Here is a 16,742-nt window from a genome sequence, read left to right on the forward strand (position 1 = left end):
TCCAGTAGTTTATGTTCACACACAAAATGGGTTAGCAGAATCACTTGTTAAACGCCTCCAATTAATTGCTAGACCCTTGCTTATGAGAACAAATCTCCCAACCTCGGTTTGGGGGCATGCTATTTTACATGCCGCAACACTTATTCGTTTGAGGCCAACGAGTTACTATCAGTTCTCTCCTATGCAATTAGCATTTGGCCAGCAACCAAATATTTTCCATTTAAGAATATTTGGGTGTGCGATATAAGTTCCCATTTTACCACCTAATCGCACCAAAATGGGACCCCAAAGAAAATTGGGGATATATGTTGGATATGATTCTCCCTCTATAGTGAGGTATCTTGAGATACAAACTGGAGATGTATTTAAATCCCGGTTTGTGGATTGTCATTTTGATGAATCAAAATTTCTAACATTAGGGGGAGAGAATAAGCTTCTTGAAAAGGAACTTAATTGGAATGCATCATCCTTGATGCATTTAGATCCTCGATCAAGGCAATGTGAACTAGAAGTTCAAAAGATTATACATTTGCAAAGAATAGCAAATGAATTGCCTGATGCATTTTCCGATACAAAGAGGATAACCAAATCTTATATAACAGCAGAAAATGCTCCAATTTAAATTGATATCCCAGTTGGATAAATTGCCACCGAAGCAAATACACGCTAGAAGCATGGCAGGCTTGTCGATTCCAAAGACAAAAATCCTCGAAAGAGAAAAGAGGTAAATACTACTCCTGTTGAAAAAGACATAGTAAAGACACCTACAGTTGTCCAAAATTTTGATATAGTTTTAACGCCAGAAAACATTTAGGTACCTGAAAATTGTGAAAATGACGAGATCTCGATAAATTATTTCTTTACAGGAGAGAAATGGGACCGAAATAAGACAACTGTCAATGAAATATTTCCATATAATGTTGCATTAAATATCATGCATGAAAGTAAGGATCTTGAGCCAAGATCAGTCGAAGAATGTCGACAAAGGAATGATTGGCCAAAATGGGAAGAAGTCATGAAGGCTGAGTTAGACTCACTTGCAAAACGTAAAGTCTTTAGACCTGTAGTTTGTACACCAGAAGATATAAAACCTGTTGGACACCGATAAACTCATATTTCATGGTTTATCTTGTGCTAAATTGAGTGATTTTTATCAACTCTTTACCCACTTATTCATACTATTTGCATGGTTTTACATTTGCCTTCCTAATTATGTGCTTTGATTGAAAACATGCTTCTTTGGCCTTAAGTTCCCTATGTTTAATCCTCTCTTATTACCATTAGATGCCTTGATATGTGTGTTAAGTGATTTTAGAGATTACAAGGCAGGAATGACTCAGAGGATGGAAAGGAAGCATGCAAAAGTGGAAGGAATACAAGAAGTTGGAGAAACTGCTAAGCTGTCCAGCTTGACCACTTCGCACTCAAACGGCTATAACTTTAGCTACAGAGGTCCAAATGAGATGGTTCTAGTTGTGTTGGAAAGCTAACGTTTGGGGCTTCGCAAGGATATATAAATTCTCATACCTTTCTCGATGCCAGGCGACGCGAACGCGTGGATCACGCGGCCGCATCGCATCTGCGAACCTCAATCCGCGCGGCCGCGTGGACGACGCCTCCACGTCACTCTTTCGCGACCTGTACGGACCAGAAAGCGTTGAGAGTTTCAGCCCAGAACACACAGATTAGAGGCTATAAAATGGGGGAATGCATGCATTCATAATTATTCACTCATAATTCACAATTTTAGTTTTAGATGTAGTTTTTAGTGAGAGAGGTTCTCTCCTCTCTCTCTCTTTAGGATTTAGGATTTAGGACTTCTCCTAGTTTTAGGAGTGACTCTCGATCCAGGTTTTTATGTTCCTTTGTTTTTAAGCTTCCCTTTCACTTTATTTATTTATTCCAGCATTTGAGTTAATTATTTACTTTTATAATTTAATTTATGAATTATTCCATGTCACAGATTATTGTTTGAATTAATGATAATTGAGGTATTTTCAGTTTATGATTGCTTGCTTTTATTTACGTTACCATTGCTTCCGATCTGATGATATTTTATTCTAGCAATTTACTTTTTCCCCCTTTTGGTCTTGGTTAAGAAATCAGTAACTCAACAGTTATCAAACTCAGCGTAAGTGATAATCGTTATCTTGCTAATTGAACTGAACTTCAATAATTCCAACTTTTTCTTAGGAAATAAATAGGATTCGAAGGTCAAACTAATTATTCCCTTGACTTACCTTTGCTTCAAAGGTTAACTAAGTGGAATTAAGATACAACTTTCATTATTGTTGAGAGGGATAACTAAGTTGGACTTCTAATTTCTCTCACCTTGCCAAAAGTTGCTTTACAGTATTTACTTATTTTAATTGCCATTTATTTTACTTGCCATTTATATTACTTATTCCTCATTCTTGAAACCCCGAATTCACAATCTCCATAGCCAATAATAAGAACACACCTCCTTGCAGTTCCTTGAGAAGACGACCCGAGGTTTGAATACTCGGTTAACAATTTTTAAAGGGGTTTGTTACTTATGACACCCAAAACATTTGTATGAAAGAACTTTTGAAGGTTTAGAAACTATACTGCAACGAGAATTTATCCGCAAATTTCTAGACCACGCAAAAGTTCTCTCATCAAAATGGCGTCGTTGCTGGGGAACTGCTAATGTGTGCCTTATTATTGGTTATTGTAAATATTTTTCTTTTGTTTGTTTATTTGTTTTTAATTTTCCTTTTTAATTTTATTTGCTACCATGAACTCTCACCCCTCTCACTTTGAGTTTGGTTCTAACTTTGTTGAAAGGAATGGAAGCTATAACAGGACTATGCATCACGATCAAAGCAATCAAAGATGGATGGAGCCAAAAGGATCTGATCACCTCTTTAGGCAACAACACCTTCCTAGACATCATGGACAAAGACCATTCTACAATGCATACCCAGCTGAAAGATACGGTGGACAACCTTGTAACTATCAACAAGCCCCACCCCGTGCATATAGGCCACGCTTTCAACATAACCTCGAACCACCACACTCACAAGCTTCTTTTCACCATTCGCCACCATATGATCCTTCCTTACCCCACTACCAATCCAATCACTCCCAATCACCACCACTTTATTATGTATTATGTCCAAGTCCGGCAACCCGAGAAGCAGAGGTTCGCCTAAAGGAAACAGTAGATAATCTTCAAACCACCATTCAACAACTGGAGCAAGCAGTAATTCAATGGGTTTCTAGGCACTCAAATATACAAGGATCAGCCACAACTCCATGTGGACAGTCTAATGAAGAGCGGAGCATGAAAGAGATACCAGAAACTCCAGTGGACAAGACAGGAAATGAATTTGTACTAGAACAAGTACAAGAAGCTGTCATTGTTCAAGAAGAAGAGTTGGTTGAAGATCTAGGAGATGCTGAACCTCCATGGAAATCCAGAGCTGAGGATAACTCCGTTAGGGACGTAACAGTTGATGCTAAGGAGGATAGTACACAACCCCCAAGGCAACTCGTTTATGAAGAATCAAACGGAATAATCCAAAAAGCAAATTCCCGTGATGATGATAGTCACAAGTCTAGCTCTCTTAGTAATGAACTTGCATCCGCAAGTGAATTATCTGAGATTGTAGAATCTTCCCCAAGTGAATGCGAAGATGATGCGGAGGTAGATTTCTCTCAACCTCCAATCTATGACTCAAGTGATGAGGAAGACATAGGAAACTTTGACCAGGACACAGATACATTTGAAGACTTTTGCAAGGAAGTGAAGGAATTCACTGAAGACCACAAGGGAGTAGAGCTTGCAGAACCACTAAAAATACCTATCCCAAGGCCACTACCACCCAATACAAACCTCAAGTGGGTAAAATCCTTAGCTTTTATCTTTACTTTTCCACTTGAACATGGTTTACTTAAAACAGATGGCCAGCTTAGAGCTCTTTGCGGTTTTAAGAGCAAAAGGGAAATGACTCGCACTCAGAACTGGTATGCAAGGTTCAATAAGGTTTTACACTTCAATTTGAGGTGCAAGGATTGGTGTCAAGCTCAATTTAAAGGATCTCGGAAGCTGTTTGGTCACTGCAGTGAGAATTCAGATTACTCATCACCCGACTGGACCAATGTAGGTCAAGACAAAGATGGGTGTAGAAGAAAAGTTTGGGATCTTGGAGTCTATTCTAACATTCAATACTCTGGGAGCCTACAAGCCTGTTTGAACTCACACAAGGGCTTTACGTACTTTGTTTGGGACCCCGGAGGATGCTGGCATTCCAAACACTGGTGGAGATTTCTGGACAAATTCAAACATAAGCCACCATAGTAGGAAGCTCATCCAATGTCCAACTTAAGGACTTTAACTAAAAGTGCTAGGTGGGAGACAACCCACCATGGTATAATCGCTCCTGTTTCCATTTTATTTCATTTTGTTTATTTTATATTGTTTATTTCTATTGAACCTAGATATTATTCATAACATTTACATTTAGCACTGCATACTGCATAATTACATCCCTACAAAAAAAGGAAACCACGCACGCGACGCGGCAGCGTCACTGACGCGTCCGCGTCGCTAGTGCGTTGGGAAGAAAAGAATTGAATAGAGAGTCACGCGAGAGCATGGCTGGAGGCGCGCCATTAGCATAATTTGACCTCACGTGACCGCGTCGCTCACGCGATTGCATCATGTGGAACTTTGGCCTCCCACGCGGCCGCGTGACCTGAAAATCGACGTCAAAAGGGTGCATGGCCGAAAGATGAGCTGGAGTGGTGCTGGAGTGGCGCTAGACGCACAGACCTTACCACGCAAACACGTGCCCCACGCGTCCGCGTCATATCCCAATATCGGCCACTCACGCGATCGCGTCGACCACGCGATCGCGTCACCCAAAATTTGGTAAAATAAAATTTTGAACAGAGAGTTGTGCGAGCGCGAGGCTGCCCTCGCGCCAGTAGCATGAATTGTGTCACACGACCGCGTCAATCAGTATCAGCGCAAGTCGCGCGACCGCGTACCCCATGCGATTGCGTCGCTTGTGCCGCACAGCTTATCCTACTTTGCCAAATATCTTATCTTTTCTTCCCAATCCTAATTTTTCCCTCCTTACTTCTTCTTCCCTTCTTTCCCTTCTCATTCTTCTTATCTTTCATTTTTTTTATTTAATTGCATACTTTCATTCATTGCATTATTTTCATTGGTGTTAGAATTTTATTTGGGTCATTAATTTTATGTTGCTTATGGATTGTTTGGGATTTGTTTAAACAATTACATATTATTATAAGGGTTAATTGCATGTTCTAATTAATATTTTCCATACCTTATTTAACATGCATGCTATGTGTTTGTGAAAACTCCCATATGCCATTTCGCACTATTTTAGATTTCTTCTAAATCTAGTGCTCTATATGCCTGCTTTTCACAAAACCCCTTTTCTATTTTATTACTTAAATTTAATTGCTTTTACAAACATCTTATTAATTTGAGCGACTTGGTAATCTAATTTGGACATTAAATGCTTGACCTATGCTACTCATGCCCTTTGCCGGCATGCCAATAAACACCTTGCATTCAATTTTCCTCACATGCACTAGCTATATTTTTCACTGTTGATTTGCCACATGTAGTCATGACCATGTGTTCACATCATTATCCATACCTGTGCATTGATTACCACCTTTCCTATTCTTTTCCTTGCTATAAACCTTGAATGCTGATGTCTTTTCTCGTTTCCTTTCAGGATGGCCACCAAGAAAAGGTAAAGAGAAAGCTACCCCCATACCACTGGCACGGAAAGGAATATAAAGAGCACGAGCTGCGGAGCCACCCATCCACCTGTATATCTTAGCATGCACCGAGGACGGTGCAACCTTTAAGTGTGGGGAGGTCGATACCGATCTCCATGGGTTAGTATTTCCTTGTCTCAACACCAATGTTTAAATTTTCTTTGTAGATTAGTTGTTGCATTTGCATGTTTATTTGATTTTTGTGCATATTTTACCACTTGGTTGAAGTAATATTTTCTTTTTCTAGAAACTTTTTATAGTATTTCACTAATTTAAATTAAAAACTTTTTGAAAAACTTGTATGAAAGAAATATTATTTTGGAACATGGTTTAAAGCTTGAACACACAAAACCAGTGAGATTTTGAGCCTATTTGATTGGTTGCATTCTATCAACCAATATTTTACTTTTGGTGTGTGCTTTTCTCTCTAAAATTGTGATCTTTGTCTTGCTTGATTCTATATTTCCATTGTTTAATGTATGCATGCACTTATATGATTGAGGCCTTTGTTTCACTAAGCTTACATACCAATATAGCCTTACCCTTTCATTATCCCTTGCAAACCAATTTGAGCCTATTTTTACCCCACTGTTCTTTATTTTAGCACATCACTAACTCTAAGCGGAAAACAATAATGTCCTTAATTTGAATCCTTGATTAGCTTAGACTAGTGAAAGTGCTCATGAATTAAGTGTGGAGAAAGAGGGTTTGGAAACATCTGGTTTGAGAATTGAGTATGTTAGAATTTTCTGAAAATGTGAAAGAAATGTTTAGGACATGTTCATGCATTCAATCATATGCATTGAGAAAAAAAAAGAACAAAAATAATAATATATAAAAAAATGAGAGCAAAATAAGTGAAAGGGGACAAAATGCCCCAAAGTAAGTGTTGGTATCAATGCATATGTACTGTACTCGAAACTTGGAATGCATAAATATGTAATAAACACAGTTAATGGGTAGTTATTGATTTTATATTACATGGATTGTCTTAAGTTAGGTGGAAAGTTTATGTTAATTAAGGATTCAGATTTTAGTCCACTTGGCCAAATACAATCATACCTTGACCCTAACCCCATTACAACCCTTAAAAGACCTCTTGATTTGTGTATTGGTGCATTAAATTTTTGTTGATTGTTAGATGAAGAGCAAGCTATAGAAAGCAAGATTAGTAGAGAATTGAGAGAATTGACCCTAGACACTTGAGAGTTAGAATGATATACACTACCAGTAAGGGTTCAATGCCTAATTCTATGTTCCCTGCTTTCATGAGCTATTTTCTTCTTGCAAGTTATTTGTATTGTATTTTGTGATTTAAATTAGTGAAATCCAGTTCATATCTGTTCTTGAAAGATTTATCTATTTTTAACCAAGTAGGTAGAAACATTTTGCATTTAGTTGCATTCATAGGTTGCATCTCATACATTCTATCATTCCTCTTCATCTCTTTATAGCTTCTCTTGAGCTTAGCATGAGGGCATGCTAATGTTTAAGTGTGGGGAGGTTGATAAACCCATATTTCATGTTTATCTTGTGCTGAATTGAGTGGTTTTTATCAACTCTTTACCCACTTATTCATACTATTTGCATGGTTTTACATTTGCCTTCCTAATTATATGCTTTGATTGAAAACATGCTTCTTTGGCCTTAAGTTCCCTATGTTTAATCCTCTCTTATTACCATTAGATGCCTTGATATGTGTGTTAAGTGATTTTAGAGATTACAAGGCAGGAATGACTCAGAGGATGGAAAGGAAGCATGCAAAAGTGGAAGGAATACAAGAAGTTGGAGAAACTGCTAAGCTGTCCAGCCTGACCTCTTCGCACTCAAACGGCTATAACTTTAGCTATAGAGGTCCAAATGAGATGGTTCCAGTTGCATTGGAAAGCTAACGTTTGGGGCTTCGCAACGATATATAAATTCCCATACCTGCCCCGACGCCAGGCGACGTGAACGCGTGGATCACGCGGCCGCATCGCATCTACGAACCTCAATCCGCGCGGCCGCGTGGACGACGCCTCCGCGTCACTCTTCCGCGACCTGTACGGACCAGAAAGTGCTGGGAGTGATTTCTGGGCTACTTTTGACCCAGTTTTCAGCCTAGAACACACAGATTAGAGGCTATAAAGTTGGGGAATGCATGCATTCATAATTATTCACTCATAATTCACAATTTTAGTTTTAGATGTAGTTTTTAGTGAGAGAGGTTCTCTCCTCTCTCTCTTCGGGATTTAGGATTTAGGACTTCTCCTAGTTTTAGGAGTGACTCTCGATCCAGGTTTTTATGTTCCTTTGTTTTTAAGCTTCCCTTTCACTTTATTTATTTATTCCAGCATTTGAGTTAATTATTCACTTTTATAATTTAATTTATGAATTATTCCATGTCACAGATTATTATTTGAATTAATGATAATTGAGGTATTTTCAGTTTATGATTGCTTGCTTTTATTTACGTTACCATTGCTTCCAATCTGAAGATATTTTATTCCAGCAATTTACTTTTTCCCCCTTTTGGTCTTGGTTAAGAAATCAGTAACTCAACAGTTATCAAACTCAGCGTAAGTGATAATCGTTATCTTGCTAATTGAACTAAACTTCAATAATCCCAACTTTTTCTTAGGAAATAAATAGGATTCGAAGGTCAAACTAATTAGTCCCTTGACTTACCTTTACTTCAAAGGTTAACTAAGTGGAATTAAGATACAACTTTCATTATTGTTGAGAGGGATAACTAAGTTGGACTTCTAATTTCTCTCACCTTGTCAAAAGTTGCTTTACAGTATTTATTTATTTTAATTGCCATTTATATTACTTATTCCTCATTCTTGAAACCCCGAATTCACAATCTCCATAGCCAATAATAAGAACACACCTCCTTGCAGTTCCTTGAGAAGACGACCCGAAGTTTGAATACTCGGTTAACAATTTTTAAAGGGGTTTGTTACTTGTGACACCCAAAATGTTTGTATGAAAGAACTTTTGAAGGTTTAGAAACTATGCTTGCAACGAGGATTTATCCGCAAATTTCTAGACCACGCAAAAGTTCTCTCATCAGACACCGATGGGTATTTGTGAGAAAATGAAGTTGTGCGCTATAAACCCCGACTTGTGGCACAAGGTTTTTCACAAAGGCCTGATATAGATTATGAAGAAACGTATTCCCCTGTAGTGGATGCGATAATATTGCGTTATTTGGTCAGTTTATTTGCATATCATAAACTACATATGCATTGAATGGATGTGGTAACAGCCTATTTATACGGCTCATTAGATCAGAATATCTATATGAAATTTCCTAAAGGACTAAAGATATTTAAACCATCTAATGAATATTCACAGGGGTTATATTTAGTCAAATTGAGAAGATCTTTATACGGTCTAAAGCAATCTGGACGAATGTGGTATAATCGTCTTACTGAGTATCTGGCCGAAAATGGATTCAAGAATGATGATATCTGTCCATGTGTTTTCATAAAAAAATCTACATCTGGATTCATTATAATTGCTGTGTACGTTGATGATTTAAATATCATTGGGACTCTTGAAGAGATTCCAACAATTATAAAAACTCTAAAAGAAGAGTTTAAGATGAAAGATCTTGAAATGACTAAATTTTGTCTTGGCCTGCAGATCGAGCATACAAAAAATGGGATCTTTATTCATCAAACAATATACACAGAAAAGATCTTGGAAGAGATTTTATATGGATAAGTCACATCCATTAAGTACCCTAATGATCGTAAGATCTTTGGATGTGAAAAAGGATCAATTCTGTCCTAAAGAAGAAAATGAAGATATCCTTGGTCTTGAAGTACCATATCTTAGTGCCATTGGAGCACTAATGTATCTTGCTAATAATACAAGACCTGACATATCATTCGCGTAGAATTTACTAGCTAGGTATAGTTTCTATCCAACCAGAAGACATTGGAGTGGAATCAAGCAAATCTTTCGATATCTTCATGGAACGATTGATATGGGATTGTTTTATCCCTATGGATCCAAGTCACAATTAGTTGGCTATGCAGATGCTGGATACTTGTCTGATCCACATAAAGAGAGATCTCAAACAGGATACCTGTTCACATATGGTGGTACAGCTATATCATAGAGGTCCATGAAACAGACGATAGCAGCAACCTCCTTTAATCATGCTGAAATACTAGTGAATCATGAAGCAAGTCGCGAGTGTTTTTGGCTCAGAAATTTAATTCAATATATTCTATCATCATGTGGACTAATTGATCATAAGATAGCTCCAACTATCCTGTTTGAAGATAATACAGCATCATTACTCAACTTAAAGGCGGATACATCAAAGGTGATAGAACAAAGCATACTTCTCCCAAATTTTTCTTCACTCGTGATCTTCAAAATCAAGAGACAATTGATGTCCAACATATCCGCTCAAGTGATAATTTGGCAAATTTATTCACAAAGCCACTCCCAAAATCCTCCTTTAAAAGATTGGTACATGAGATTGGGATGCGCTGATTTCGAGACATTAAATGATATCGACAAGAGGGGGGAGACTGTACTCTTTTTTCCTTGGTCAGATTTTTTTCATTGGATTTTTCTTGACAAGGTTTTTAATGAGGTAGTCCCCATCACAAAGGATTTTGTATTCTTTTTCCTTTACTAAAGTTTTTCCCATTGGGTTTTTCTTTAGTAAGGTTTTAATGAGGTATAATTCTAAATTGGCATCTAAGGGGGAGTGTTGTGATAAGAATGAGTATGTGGATGCCATTTATTATGGGCGGCTCATGTTCTCAAGGATAAATGCATTAAAGAAATTTGAAAATATAAATCTTTCTTCGCCTATAACTAGAGAAGCAACTGAGAAGCAATTACACACATCAATAAAATATTTCTTCTCTCTCTGCGTACAATATAAAATTTTTCTTTCTCTTTCTCTCTTCATATACTACAAATATAATATTAATATATAATTATCATTTTTATGGTAGGATATTAATATTAGCGAATATTAATATTAGAGCCTTCTATTTATACTTTTTTATCTTCCTTATTTATTTATTTTACCACAAAATTGCTATATGTTGGTATATAATTGTCACGTTAATATTTTTATTAAGGGTGTTAATTTCTAAAAGTATAATTAAAATATATTTAAATTGTTAAAGAAAATTAAAACAAATTACACATTAAAAGTATCTTTAAAATTTTTTAAAAAATTCAAAAATAAAAGTATACTTTGATTATCAAGTATTTATGGTTTGGTCAAAGATATCACAAGCAGACATTAAGTGTGAACTGTATTTTGGTAATTGCACAGTACATCAACGTTAAGCCTAGACGCCACATATATAGCATGCAATGCTTTGTTTTGCTAAATTCATGATCCGTTTACATCTTCACACTTTTTTTCTAATAATAAATCATTTTTTTATTTATCTAAAGCGTATAACTTTTTTCTTTTGGACATTATCCATAAGTTAAAATAGCAAGTATTTGTATTATACAGATACTGACTATTTTAATTAATAGATAAAATGATTAACAATGGCGAAAAAATGTTGAAACTTAAGATAGAAAGATATTTTACGTTCAAATTTGAATTTTTCACGTCTTTATAATGTATATTTTAGTCAGTAATATTAAATGATTAAGATATTTTGATAATAAAATTAAATTCAGTTAGTTGAATAATTTAAAAATTGATAACAAAAATTATAATTGAAGAATAAGAGAAAAAAAAAGAAACATAAAAAAGAGGAGAAGGAATTTAATTGAATTTAGTTATAAAAATAACTTCTTGACTTAATATATTTTTTTTATTTTAGTTGATACTTTATTCAAAAATTTATTAAACTTAAGAATATTTTAGATAGTTAATTTTAGTAGATTGAATAAGTTGGTTTGTAGTGTCATATAAATTAATTTGGGTTGATTAAATTAGAGATGAGTAGGGGTAGCGGGTATCTGATTACCTGCCGAACTCGAACCGAAGCAATTAAATTGGTTCTGGTAATCAATGGGTAATCGGGTCCAATTCGAACTAAACCAAACTAATGGCCTTTGTTAGTGATTGGTTTGGGTATCGATTTTGAGGTGCGGAAGCCGAACCAATCCGTGAATCCGATCATATATTAATTAAATAAAAAAATAAAAATATATATTGCTTTTAGTGGCTTTTAGTGAGATTATTCTCTATTAATATGTTTGGATTTTAATGAGTTTAATTTTTAATATATTTGGTGTTTAACATGTTTAGATTATTTATATTAATGTTACATATTTACTGTACTTGTTGAATTTTTAAGATAAAAATTTGTTTTTTTTTTATGAATTTCAAAGTCATGGGGTACCCAATTATCCGAACCGAACCAATCCGTTCTTAATCAGTTTGGTTTGGTTCAGATACATGCACAAAAAAATACAAATCCGAACCAAACCGAATCTATTATATTTTGATCAATTCAGTTCTAATTTCACCTTGAACTCGAACCAAATCGACCCGTGCTCGCCCCTTAGATTAAATGATTAACTTATTCGTCTATTTAAACATGTGCTGAGATTTAAATTTTACTTTGTATATGTAACAACTTATTGACTAACGACAAAATCCTAAATAGAACTCATATTAGTGGCGGATTAGTCCTTATCAGGTTGGAAGATCTCGTGCAGAAAAAAAAATTGTACCATACCAATATACACTCTTCCTAAAGAGAAAACAAAAATTCATAGCATGCTTTCCGAATCTAATTCCTTATAAAATTCTTTTCAAGAAAACGAAAGAGAAGGAATGAACACCTGAGTGTGATGCTGTTCTCAGAAAGTTTGTGACATTAAATTTCTCTAAGGTCATTTTTAAATCCAAACTTTCCTCCAAAATAAAAAAAAAATCCACTGGCTGAGGACTGAGGAGGCAATGAACTTAAAATAAAATTGTGGTTGAAAAGAGAAATGATAAAAAGACAACATAGAGAAATCAAAGAGATTTTCAAAAGTAATTGTTTTTGGGAACTTGAACCAAATAAGAATGTCTATTTAAAGTCCTTTGCAGCTCAGCACTTGCTGGAACTATAAAGCTTGTGAGATCTGTGCGCTTTGCACTTCACTACTCTTTCTCCCTAAAATCTCAATAATAATAATTTTATTATTATCATTTTGTGTTTGACAATATTGATCATCACAATGAAGGTATTGAAGAGTACCGTTTTTTTTCTCTTATGTTTAAATTATTGTTTTTTTTTATAGCCAAATTATGCATTCTTTAAGCAATACTATGCTTTTTTTTTCCTTGCAGATTCTTCAATGGATGCAAAAAAGAATAAATGGGAACAATGAGAAAAAGAAACCAAGCCCAATTTCAACTACTTGTAAAATCATTTTTTCAACTTTGTCTTTGTTTTGCATCAACATTAGTATCCAGTTACACAGGAAATTTCTTAAAAGCTAGATTACACTGTGTTATAAGTCCTTGTCTCTTTAATCATATCTTGTAAAGATTTTGACTAAGATTTTTTGTTTCTAGGTTTAGATAACAATTAACAGTATTTTCTATGAAATTTTTTCTTTTTTTATTTTATTTATGGATTTAAGATCACATATATAGTTATAGAGAAAAAAAAATACTAATGTTCCACACAATTAAGTTTTGTGGAATCACTTTATGTTAAAGAATGTGTCACACCTAAAGTCCTAAACTTTGTTTTGGATGGAACAGGGGGATCTACGTGACTACGTAATAGGACTTAAGGTGGAGTTATTGTAATGTCCAAATTTTCAAATAGGAGAATATATAAGAAAAAAGTAACAGTTAAAAATAACATACATCAGCTACATATTCATTCATCAATATATATTATGAGAGAATTTAATTTGATCACTGACCTTTTTTTTTTTCCCTAACAACAGATTATATGAGACATTATGAACCTTGCAAACAAGAGTTCGGTGATTGGCCTCAAGCACTTCTTGCAATTGGAACCTTTGGGACTAATAGTGATAATCAGAAAGAAGATTCAGAAAAGACTAATAAGGGCAGAGCATTAGATCCACCTTGTTTTCAAGATTGTGAGGATGAATTCACACTTGAAGAAGTTGGAAGCCTTCAGAATGAATTCAACAAGTATTTTCAGGTGCCAGAGGAGCCAAACTCGGCCGCAAAGCCATTGAGCACTGAAAATTCAAGCTTTGAAGAAGAAGAGGAAGAAGAAGAAGGGCATTATGGTGATTTCCACCAGAGCAGCAGTTTAATGGATGCCAAGGGAAAAGATCAATGTTTGGATCATAGCCGCAAGAATGGTGTTGCAAAGAAATCACTTAATTTTCTTCTAAAGAAGATGCTTGTTTGCAACAGTGGATTTCAGCCTACTCCTCCTTTTCTCAAAGATCCATCACTCTCCACAGAGTCCAGAATGGAGAAGGTACATCATAAATGGTTTGTCATTTTGACAACTAATAAATTTTCAGTAATGGTAGGAAAAAAAAAAAACAATTAGAATTTGTCTTATTTAATATTTATTAATTATTGCAACAATTAATAAATGTTAAATAAGTCAAGTCATGATTGATTTTAGCTAATTTTCTTTATTTACCAAATATTTTCATAAATTTTGGACACTTTAATGGATGAATAACCACTCGAATTGGTCTTTAAAAGATTTTAAATCCAAAACTTTAGTCTTAATAAATTTTTATTATCTATTTGTTACTTTGCAAGCGGACTATTTTTCTTATAATTATATATTTAGGATTTAAACATCTTCTGATGATAAAATTTGTTATTAAAAATTTATTTTTTCAATATATATATTAACAATTTCATTGAGAATAAATAAGTGGATAAAGATGTTTAGTGAATAAAAATTTGTTAAAGACCAAAATATATGATTGAAAATTTTTAAAGATCAATTTAAGTGTAATATAAAAAAAAGCGTAAAGTTGACATTTTTCTCTCTCGCTTTTTTAGTAACCAAAGTTATTCTAAATTATTTTAGAAATTACAAATTTTATAAGATAAAGTAATAAATTATTTGCTAAAAAGTTATTAAATAAATGAAGTTGTTTGATATAGACTATTTTTTGAATAAAATTGTTGAAACAGCATTTTCAAATAAAAAACAATAGATAGCCATTCCTCTGGCAATTTAACTTAAGAGCTATGCTAGGGGTCAGCAACATTTGTGATTGGTAGTCATCAACTAGCCATCAATGATGATTTGATGGTGTGAGATTGGTTTGAGATTTCATCCAATGGTTCACCTTTTTCTGCTAGTTACATGTTGGCCAAAATGCAATAAAATTGCTGGCACCCTAGACTTTTCCTTTACTTAATTACTCCTTTTATGATGGACTATTCTATTAGTCTTTAGTCTTTACTTTATGCTTGGGATTTTTCAGATTTTGAGGGCAATACTTAACAAAAAGATATATCCCCAAGGCACCTCTTCAACAATGTTTATAAAGAAGTACCTAGAAACCAAATCAATGCCCCAATATTATTCTGATGATGATGACAATAATGATGATGAATTTGCTAAAGCTGTAGTCAATGGATGCAAATGGGTCAAGACAGATGCTGAGTGTAAGTTCTCTACAATGATTTGATTATTATTAATTAAGCTTTTGTGGTCACTTAGCGTATACATTCTTTTCACACAGATTTAGTTTACATTTTTTAAACATTTGAATTTATGATAATATAATCCCATGCAAATTATACCCAAATTTCTTCCTACTAGCTTGTTTGGAACTTGAAATGTTAATATATTTTGAATTTTAATCCTATATTGTAAATTATTATTATATGACTTTATATAAGAAAGATCATATATAGTAAAAGTGTATAATAGAAGAGAATGAATAGGTTTTATTTTTCAACTGCACCTATTAAGAGAATTAGTATTAATATTAAATACATATAGTAATTTTAAGATAAATAAATATCAAAATGAGTTAGAATGATAAAAAGAACTATAAAAAATAATACAAAGAAGAAAATAAAGCTATGCAGCCTAAGAAAAAAAATGTGATGCATATATTATATTAGAAAATTATCAAATGTCTGTTGTTAGAATACCTTAGTTTCTCTTGTAATAATATTATAAATAGATAGATTGCAGCTAATAGCTATTCTGACATTAATTCGATTTCTACTTTGTGGTTGCAGATATTGTTCTTGAAATATAATTAGCTTCTACTTCTTATTCATTACTACTTTGATTTATTTGGTCAACCCTGCTCATCAAGGAAGCTAATAATAATAAAAGCTTATAACACTAGAGAGTGACCTACATATTATTCATTTTGAGGGGTGAAACCAAACCAAGCAAGTGTGAAAAATTATTGGAGGATATTACGGGAAAACAAAAAAGGTTTTACATATCAATACTTGAATATCACATAGCTTAATCAAGATCTTGGAGGAGATTTTAGTTTCTTTAAACATAATATTATTAGCCTTGCTTTTCAAGCTTCCAAGGAATGAAGTAGCTTTACGTATCAAAGCCTTTTTGTGACATAAAAACGATGTTGAAGAAGTTATGCTTTAAGCATAAATAAAAAGAGTGTGTATATATTTTATCATATTATGTAATAGTGCAAGGTCCATCAATAATATACTTTGTGATTACCTATTTTGATGCATTCACACTACAAGAGACACGCTGAATAGTGGCGGGTTTTTTTTGAAAAATTACGGCAGTTTTTAATCGCTATAAAACAGAATACCAGTAGTTCGGTAACCGTTGTGGTTTAGGGGGTGGAGATTTGATTTTGCAGCGATTTTTTAAAACCACTAGTACCGCCGCTAATCAGGTTGACGATTTTGCGCCGGTTTATAACCGTTGCTATTTTAGTAAACGGATTTTAAAAAATTTGTGACGGTTACAAAACCGCCACAAATTTATGTTTGTTTTTAAAAACATTGCGACGGTTTTGAACCGCCTCAATTTCATACACGAGCTTAAAAAAAACTGACCAACTACAAT

The 16,742-nt window shown here is 34.2% G+C and overlaps 1 protein-coding gene across 2 annotated transcripts; it reads left to right on the forward strand.

Annotated features, from left to right (window-relative positions):
- Positions 1-12,848: 12,848 nt before the first annotated feature.
- LOC107479328 (protein DEEPER ROOTING 1-like) lies at positions 12,849-16,319 on the forward strand. 2 transcript variants are annotated; one of them, XM_016099475.3, is made up of 5 exons: positions 12,849-12,948; positions 13,055-13,127; positions 13,666-14,177; positions 15,154-15,337; positions 15,923-16,319. In XM_016099475.3, the coding sequence occupies exons 1-5, from the start codon at positions 12,943-12,945 to the stop codon at positions 15,940-15,942; spliced, it is 795 nt and encodes a 264-aa protein (XP_015954961.2). In that variant the 5' UTR covers positions 12,849-12,942; the 3' UTR covers positions 15,943-16,319. The 2 variants fall into 2 exon arrangements, with proteins under 2 accessions (XP_015954961.2, XP_052115647.1); XM_052259687.1 differs by lacking the exon at positions 15,923-16,319 and having other exon boundaries at positions 15,154-15,404.
- The last annotated feature ends 423 nt before the right edge of the window (positions 16,320-16,742 follow it).

The sequence above is a fragment of the Arachis duranensis genome, chromosome 3, assembly GCF_000817695.3.
Source record: "Arachis duranensis cultivar V14167 chromosome 3, aradu.V14167.gnm2.J7QH, whole genome shotgun sequence".
Taxonomy (NCBI): Eukaryota; Viridiplantae; Streptophyta; class Magnoliopsida; order Fabales; family Fabaceae; genus Arachis; species Arachis duranensis.

Coding starts and splice junctions, on each gene's coding strand:
- LOC107479328 (XM_052259687.1), top strand. Junction 13,128..13,665: donor AAGCCCAATTTCAACTACTT/GTAAAATCATTT, acceptor CCCTAACAACAG/ATTATATGAGACATTATGAA. Junction 14,178..15,153: donor CAGAGTCCAGAATGGAGAAG/GTACATCATAAA, acceptor GGGATTTTTCAG/ATTTTGAGGGCAATACTTAA.